The sequence below is a fragment of the Lygodium microphyllum genome, chromosome 6, assembly GCF_053477565.2.
Source record: "Lygodium microphyllum isolate KBCC chromosome 6, Lygodium_microphyllum_v1.1.10, whole genome shotgun sequence".
NCBI classification, from domain to species: domain Eukaryota; kingdom Viridiplantae; phylum Streptophyta; class Polypodiopsida; order Schizaeales; family Lygodiaceae; genus Lygodium; species Lygodium microphyllum.
In genome coordinates this window covers 115,145,673-115,154,821 of record NC_141140.1, presented here as the reverse complement: position 1 = coordinate 115,154,821, position 9,149 = coordinate 115,145,673, and the positions used below count along the sequence as shown (strand labels likewise).

The 9,149-nt window shown below is 36.6% G+C and overlaps 1 protein-coding gene across 1 annotated transcript; it reads left to right on the top strand.

The window, feature by feature from the left end:
- Window positions 1-4,405: 4,405 nt before the first annotated feature.
- On the top strand, window positions 4,406-7,796 carry LOC148034995 (uncharacterized). Its single transcript, XM_087679908.1, has 4 exons — window positions 4,406-5,209; window positions 5,313-5,362; window positions 6,830-7,094; window positions 7,525-7,796. Exons 1-4 carry the CDS (start codon window positions 4,705-4,707, stop codon window positions 7,554-7,556), a joined length of 852 nt encoding a protein of 283 aa, XP_087536034.1. The 5' UTR covers window positions 4,406-4,704; the 3' UTR covers window positions 7,557-7,796.
- The last annotated feature ends 1,353 nt before the right edge of the window (window positions 7,797-9,149 follow it).

Genomic DNA, 9,149 nt, shown 5'->3' with positions numbered 1-9,149 from the left:
TTGATGAAGAGAATTGATGAGTGGTCCTCCGCCGACAGAGAGTGGTCCTTCGCGATCTGATAGTGAAAATAGGGGTTCTTGATCGCCAGAAGTCTGCCTGTATCGACGGTTCGCGACGAGATTGACTGTAGAGGCCGTTTGTTCCTGGAGCTCCGCCTTCGCCCGAGATTGGTAGCGATTGGAAGCCCTTGATCTCTGCTCCGCTCTGATACCACTGGTGCGCAGATCGGTCGCAGATAGCTCACGTGGTGAATCCCGGAAGGTCCCCAAAAACAAAGTACTCTACTTTTTAGCACAAAAACCCATGTAAAAGCAAGCACGACATGAGACAAGAGACAAATTGGGTTCAATCTCCCCCATGCCTTGTGTGAGCGCTTCACAAAGCATGTATTTAATGTATATTTCCAATCTTAATGCTCAAAAATAGCCCAATTACAAAAATATGACAAGCTTTTAGCTTTTGAGTTTGCTTTCTACCAAAAATAGGAAAATAAAGCTAATGGACGGTGCCCATAGTGTCTGGCACGCCCAATCTCAATGTCCAAATAGAAATAACATATCCAGGCGCATAAGCGCATACAAAATAATAATAAATAATCGATGTCTCTATAGACATAACAAAATATAGGCGTGGCGCCTATCAAAATATAGTCCAAAGATCGAAAACCCGCTAGACTCCAATGCTTTCCTTCGCCACTGCTGCTATCTCTACACATCAACTGAAGCATTCACAATCGTTAGTAAAATAACACAATTAAACCGACAAAAGTGAATACCTAGCAGTCTTCAGCTACATAAATAAATCAACTAGTTAGAAATAAATCCTAACCTTAATTTATTACGAGTGCGCACTCTAAACTCATAAACGTTTATTAATTTAATATGCATTTTGCGGAATCACCCGCTATGGAATCACCCATGTACACACTAAATTAATGAAACGCCCGAAAAGGACAGGCGTCCCCATCAACTTCTCGCACAAAGAATCCTCTTTGCGTATGAGCCCCGGTCATCTAAGTTTACGGAATCCACCGTAAAACCTCACGGAATCCACCGTGGAATATGCCTCCTGGCATCATTCACTAGTGTGTCTAATATGTTTTCCATTTCTCCACTTCCTATATCATCTTCAAATCTATGCAACCCTTAGTGTCTCCACCATTGGATTGCCATAGATACCACCTCCAACTCACACAACACCAAATTCCTAAAACCCTCAGTGAGAGTCTTCTTCTCCACAACAATATACACTACAACACCCCCTTAATGAAGGTGAGGATGTTCATCCTATACAATAGCACTTTCCCAAGATATGATGCTTACAAGAAATAGTAAATCTTATTGTCCCAAAGGAACGATTCTAAAGAAGTTCCCTAAAGAAATTGTGGAGCTTGAAGCAACTTTTTTGGAGTGATTCTTCTTTCTTGAAACTCTAAAGAATGCTAAAGGCGCAAGTTGGACTTCAACAACTATGGAGCACCATGCTAGATGTTTCATGAATACATTATACTATTTTTATTGGAAATAATGAATAGCCCTTGAATGATAACCTTGTGTTTGTAAAAAAATATGTCCTTAATTTGAACCCACATGATAGGCTTGTGTATTTTTGAGTGATCTACCCTAGAGATTTTGTACCATAACAAACTACCTCCTATCCATGCAAACAACATAGCTATAAATATTAATATGAAGTAATTGTGTGGTGATTCACGATGTCAAGCAAACATATGATGATTCAACTCAAGTATCCTAAGATTAATTCTAGGCATTAGTATATGGGTTTGGTTAAAACATAATCCTCTTGATTTACTAGCCATGAAACATGTTAGGTTCCACTTGTACAAAATATGTTTTCACATATGTACTAATTATGTGTGGCTTTAGGATGTCAAGCAATACATCTATGATTCTACTCAAGTATCATAAGATTTATTCTAGGAATTAGTATATGGATTTAGTTTAAAAATAATTCACTTTTTTACTTAGCCATAAAACATGTTAGATTCTCCTTTTACAAAATAAGTTTTCACATAATAATATCTACACATTATCTTGAACATTTAACAACATTACATGCTATTTTTGTTTATGACTTTATATTGTTGTGTAGTAATCCATATTTTAAATTGAAAGCAATCAACTTTAGTGTATTTCCACCATGGTCCATGTTGTAAAACATGTCTCATTCAATATGTTCTCTAAATTTACAATTCCATTTAAAATACTTCTATGCATTTGCACATAAAGTAGTGTGAAGTAGATGATGGAATTTTACCTTGAAAATGGAAATAAGATATTTTAGAAATTTTTTAACTCACCTTAATAATTTAGGAAACTATTGCAAAATCAAATCAGTTTTTGAAAAAGAAGCATGCACTCCATATTATTGGGTTCACACTCCACCTTAATCAAATTTATTTTATCAACCCAAGGTTCAAAATCAAAATGAACCTTGGGGAAGGATGATATGCAATGTGGCATTATTGTCTTATTCATTGCCTCTATTCTTTATTAACCAAGGTTCAAAATCAAAATTATATACCTTGGGCAAGGATAATATGCAATGTGGCATTCTTGTCTTACTCATTATCTCTATCCTTCCACCATCACTCAAATGTATGTGGAGATAAGTATTTGCAATTTTTAACCCATGAGCAACATGCAAGTTGGTTGGTGCAAAGGTTGTGTTGAGTACGACCTTAATTGGTAGTTACAAGGGATACTTACCCTTGGGAGAGCTTAAACTTTGGATGAAAATTGGTGGGATTTCCCACCATTACAAAATTCTATCTATGTATATACTACAATTTCATTGGTTTCTCTTAATTTGTATTTCACTAAATAACTAAGATAATGCAAAGATGAACTTTTAAAATGGGCAATTGTGCATTGACATTACTTCAAGCATAATACATAGGTTCAAGTACTAGAAAGTATTCATAAGTACCAGATCAAGATAGCATAAGAAAATGTCAAAGACATTATTAATGGTCATCTCTATGAAGCATTTTTAAAAATGATGCACTAACCTATGTGACAAAACATATTTCAGGGGACATCTCTAGCATATATATAACCATCATAGGTCTCTCTTTGCCATGTTAAGCTAAAGATTGGCTTAGATTTTGGCTCTTACAGTTATGAGAGTCACCTTAGAGTATATGTGGGGACTTTGGCATTTAAAGAATACAAGACAAGGGCATATTCATGATAATTTAACAAAATTAAGAAATGTGTTATATGTCTTCAAGATTCTTTCAAGTAATGTCACTATACATTGCAATAGTAAACAAGCATGCCCCTTTTTTATCCATGATTTAGTAAGGTATAGAATAACTTGTGTAGTTATGTAGCATTGATGTAAAGTTTTTTTGCATGATGTGATTGCCTAAAACATCTTAAGGTTGATGGTCCAATAGCATACTCCACTAGTATGGCAACATCCAACATTCACATGGTCAATATACACTCTACATCCATTCATTAATATCCATGCATATTTAATGTATACTCCCTAAAGTCACAAAAGGTTTTGGCTCCGGCCATAAGCTTGTTGTATCTCTTTTGTTTATTCAAGATATCCTCCCCAAATGTACAACCAAATCTTGAGCCATGATTTGTCATTATAGCCCTCAATGGCAATGGTTGTGCCCTCTTACTAGGGAGGTCTTATAGTTTCTCTATAAATTTCATTAATCATATTATCTATTTTTGCTTTGGTACAAGATGACATGCTTTCCTTATTTCAAACTTTTGGTATTTATATGTTATTCTTTTGGTCATTTGTTAAGTAACCAATATTTTCGAAGCTTTAAAGGTAAAGATGGAACTTTGCATCTTGATTTTGCAAGTTTTTGAAAATAGAACACTAAGTACTTTTTTATTTCGTGTGTAAAGCAAATGTAGCAAACATATGCACCTCCTTAATACTCTTACCCTTAAAAGCTAGTGAAGTGGATCCCAAAACAAGTAGAAAGGAGTTTAGCAAAGGAATTCCATTCATTTGCCACTCATGAATGTTAGCTAGATGTTAATATTGAGCTTTATATTTCTTCATATGCATGCGCATGCTAAGAGATCCTCATGATGGGGAAGCTTTCACTTTCGGTCACATATTACTTCTTGTTACATAGTTTGAAGACGTAAAGAACAATAAACCAAAAGGTTGAGACAAATAGTTACTTTTTTGAAGGCATATTTGTTTCTTGAACATGGGAAAAGAAGCCTAAAGGGAAGGGAATATTTGTACATATGTGAAATGCACCTTTCTCTTGGAAACTAGGAGGGCATTATGACTCTCAAGTAATGAGCTTCACATGACTTGCTTTTGAGAAGGCGTGTCAGCTTGAATTATGATATCTAGGCTCGAAGAACCAAAGAATGTAGGTGCAATCTTTCTAGTAGAGAGCTTGTCAATGTTTTTGAGACAATCTAATTGTTGCCCGGTTATGTAAAGCTGAGCAAATGTGGATGTGACCCCTTATTGTGGTTACGTGAATTGGACTTAACTAGCTTCTTTACAAACGGTAGCAAGTTCACTTTTTGCAGAATGTAGAAGAGCTATAGATGGTTGTGTAATGAGAGGGCAAAGAAGGCCAAGGCAAGGCTCATACATAAGAAGAAGGGTGCAAGAGGCTGATCGAGAAGCTCTCTGTTTGCCTTTGTGTCTGTGCAGCACATCTTGAGGACAACGCCATAGCTATGGCTGTGCAAGGTGGATCGTCGTCGTCATCATCATCAGAGATGTTGTTGGGTTGTTTGGTGGTGTGCCTGTGCATGGCAACATGCGTAGCCTATCCCTTCTCATTCCCCTCCTCCTTCACGTACCCAAATTTCAACCCATCTCGCACGTCCTCTTATTCTTCTTCTTACAACAACCCTTCTTCCTATTCCTCTTACAACCCTTCTTCTTACAACAACAACCCCGCGGATGCATACTCTTCCGAGTTCTCCTCCGTCAACCCTTACACCACCTCCTCTACGACTAGTTACACCTCTTCCCTCGACGCTTCCCCTTCTGCTCCCTCAACCTCCAACCCTCCCTCCTCCTCCTCTTCATCGCCTTCTTCTTCTTCTTCTCCTTCCTCATCTTCGTCTTCTTCTTCTTCTCCTTCGTCTTCTACTCCATCATCATCATCATCATCATCATCATCATCACCATCCTCTTCTCCTCCTCCTTCTCCTTCTTCTTCTTCTTCGTCCTCAGGTAAGCTTAATTCCCTGTGGTTGAAGCTGCACGCCACGGATAACGCCCACATGACTCAGATTTTGACGCCGTGCCGTGTGTTTTTGTTGTTGTGGTTTTGCAGGTTCGACGCCCTCTTCTCCTACGGCTACTCCTACACCCGCGACCAAGCAGGTGCACCACCGTGAAGTTAAAACCCTTGCATCAAGAGCATACGTGGCATTGTTAAGAGCATATTGTATGAGGTCATAGTGTGATTAATATACTCTTCCTCGTATTAGGCCTTGGTTTTTCCTATCACATTAAGTGTAAATTAACCATACTAGGCCAAGGACCCCCCCTTACCGACGTCCTTTTACTCCCAATCATTGCATGAGAATGCCATACCAACTTACATCCAGAACAACTTACAAAAACTCTTAACAATATGAACTAGCTTCACCCCATCCTCAACATTGCGCATTAAAAAACAATCTTTTATCATTTTACGTGCGCATTTACCTAACATTGGCTCACATAAATTACATATACATATGAAAACTTGTTTGGAGGCATGCATAGGTCAAAGTTGTTATGCTGTGGTTTTGGGAGGGTGCGATGAAGAAAGTAGCATAAAATATTGAATAGTGAATGGGAAGATCATGAGAAAATTTCAATTATCTTTTTTACAAAATGTGTTGGCATGAACCTTGTGAGTGTGCACATGCATGTGTGTGTGTGTGTGTGTGTGTGTATGGATGTAATCCCATAGAAGGCACCTAATAGTGTAAACAACACAACAAATGCAATTTTGTATTGCTATGAAGCATTTTGTAACCATAAAGGTAGACATAGGCCAAAACTAGGACCTAAATAACAAAAATGCATTATATTTTGGCACATTTAGCACCTATAGGTTTTCCTAGTGACTTCATTTTTATGTAAATTTCCCACTTGGATGTTTTATATAGTAACTTTTTAATATAATGCCTCGACAATGGAAAACACCCCCTCACCCAAAAAAAAAAAAACTTATATTTTGCCATTATATCACATATATGTTTTCTACAAACTATGGTGGTATTGAGGTGACTCAAAAATGGAAAAAGCCCTCGTAAATTGAAAAAGAAGAGAAAAAGGGTAATGGACACTAGATCCTTATTCTGCTTTTATTGTGGTTGTGTTATGGTCAACTAGCAATGGCATACCACTAAAGAACATCAATTAACAAGATCTACATTTCGGTTGTAGTCCTACTACCTATAGAGAGAGGAAAATGGTGCTAGAATAGTATGTGAACCAAATAAAAAATTATATGAATGAAACATTCAATTCAAAAGGAGATATAAGAAGAGACAATACAACCTTGAATAGAAAGGTATTTGCATGTTAAAGTAATGAGTGTAACAATTGAATTAGATATTTTGTAAAATGGAAAAGATTTCAAGCAAAACCAATGTGTACTTTTCCTAACAAGTGTTAACTTGCTCTAGTGTGCGCGTTCACTTCATTATGGCCACAAAACAATATGTGTCCATTTTGACCTATGAAGTACGATAAACTAGTATCTCTCCAAAAATCAACACAAAGTTTTTGAAGCTATTTTTGCTCTAGTTTGATTGCCTTTATATATTTATTATTTATCAACAAATGGCTTTACAGCAAGGTCCTCAAGGTATTGGACAGAAAGTTTGGTGCATATCCAAGCCCGCAGCTGATGAGTTGACATTGCTACGCAATATTGCCTATGCTTGTGGAGAAGGGGGAGTAGATTGTTCAGCTATCCAACCTCAAGGCGCTTGTTACATCCCCAACAATCTAATTTCTCATGCCTCTTATGTTATGAACATGTACTATCAACAAAATCAACGAAATTGGTGGACGTGTCACTTCAATGGCACTGGGCTTGTTGTATTTGCTGATCCAAGTAAGTTTTTCAATCTATGTATATAGGTGCACAAGTAGTTGTATGCTCACATGCAAAAGACCATCTTGCATACATGCACAAATACAAGTTTGGGAATGCATGGAGGAAAGCTCTCATCCTAGCAAGCATAAAACCTTTGCATTTAGATTTTCCCATTCAAATATCCCATAACTCTCACATATTTATCAGACACACAAAAACTCTTGATTTTCACCCCTTGAGAGTGCTCTATGAAGACTCCTTTTGATGTGCTAAATGTGTGTATGTGTGTTTGTGCATGTGTGCACATGTGCAAGAGAGAGAGAGAGAGAGAGAGAGAGAGAGAGAGAGAGAGAGAGAGAGAGAGAGAGAGAGAGAGAGAGAGAGAGAGAGAGAGAGAGAGAGAGAGAGAGAGAGAGAGAGAGAGATCTAATGATAGACTTTATTGCAGGCTTTGGTCGTTGTGTCTATTCTCCACAATGAGATTCCAAAATTCAAACCTCACATGAGCAATAAGGCTACTTCTCCTCTATCTATATGCTTGAAGCATGTCTCACAAGTCTAGACTAATGTGAGAAAGATTTTGCACCTATGTGTCCATACCAATATTGTTACTATGTGCATATTTCTTTTCATTCCATAGTTTGAAATATTTCCCCACTCCTTTTTATAATTACGATGTTAAATCATTAAGAACCCAAACAACAAACTTTTAAGCCAAACCTTTACATGTTTCAAGAACAGAGTCTCTCTCTCTCTCTCTCTCTCTCTCTCTCTCTCTCTCTCTCTCTCTCTCTCTCTCTCTCTCTCTCTCTCTCTCTCTCTCTCTCGTTGAAGGTGTGATTACTATGTGGTTAACATATCAGCATGCATTCATGCTATGCATGTGTGCTTTCTAGGTGTACTAATTACATGTGTATTGTTAGATCTAGACCATGTGACCTTTTTTGCCATTGTGATTATGCATGATAATAAAAAAGCTTGAATAGTATATCAATGGCTAAATATTATCAATCATGCTTTGGAAATGGTTTGGAAACTTAAAACTTAGTTTTGCATACTTTAAAGTAGTTTGAAGTTCCTTCAAACTAAAGTAGATTACTCTACAATATTCCAACACACTCACACAAACAATGTGTGTGCATGTGTGGACATATCAATGTTTGTATATGTCTATGTATGTTGGGTATGTATGTATGTGTATAGACATCTATATATGCATGCATGCATGTATCTATGTATGTGCATACATATCTATGGGCATGCCTACATTTTTGGCTAACTACTTGTATACCTACCTACCCAACCACCCTCTATTTATTTGTGTGTCTACTTTTTTGCATATATTGTCCTCATTACTATTTAAAGAAGTCAATACTATTAGCATTCTCCAAATAAATTTATAGAAGTCAATACAATAAGCATAGTCCAAAGAAAATTATAGAAGTTGATACAATAAGCATAGTTCAAAGCAAATTATAGAAGTCCAATATATCTTAAAGATAGGCTAGAGCACCTCTATGACATGCTCATATGACCTCACCAAAGCAAGGATTGTTCTCTATATGTTTGAGCCTAAGCACATGAATGAGGAATTTATCCCTAGCACTTACCTTAAATCATATGTAAGTTTAAATAGCAGCAACATCAAGTTTGCCAATCCATATCACACCTAAATCCTTTTCTTTATAATTAAACCAACTTGTCTAAACTAAATCACATCTGCAAGTCATAGTAAGAAGAGGTAAAAAATTCATCCCTCTAGTACATCTTCATCATCTTGGAGCTCTTTTACAATCATCTTGATTTATTTGCAATAGTTTGTATTGGAAAAACTTTAAAAAATTAAACCAACTTGTTTAAACTAAATCACATCTCCAAGTCATAGTAAGAAGAGGTAAAAAATTCATCCCTCTAGTGCATCTTCATCATCTTGGAGCTCTTTTACAATCATCTTGATTTGTTTGCAATAGTTTGTATTGGAAAAACTTTAAAAACTACTTGACATCCCATGTAACCATATGAGTCACAAATTTTTAGAGGAATGATTTCTAGCACCTTAACTTTAAGCTTACA

Coding starts and splice junctions, on each gene's coding strand:
- LOC148034995 (XM_087679908.1), top strand. CDS start 4,705: ATGGCTGTGCAAGGTGGATCGTCGTCGTCATCATCATCAGAGATGTTG. Junction 5,210..5,312: donor TTCTTCTTCTTCGTCCTCAG/GTAAGCTTAATT, acceptor GTGGTTTTGCAG/GTTCGACGCCCTCTTCTCCT. Junction 5,363..6,829: donor CTACACCCGCGACCAAGCAG/GTGCACCACCGT, acceptor ATGGCTTTACAG/CAAGGTCCTCAAGGTATTGG.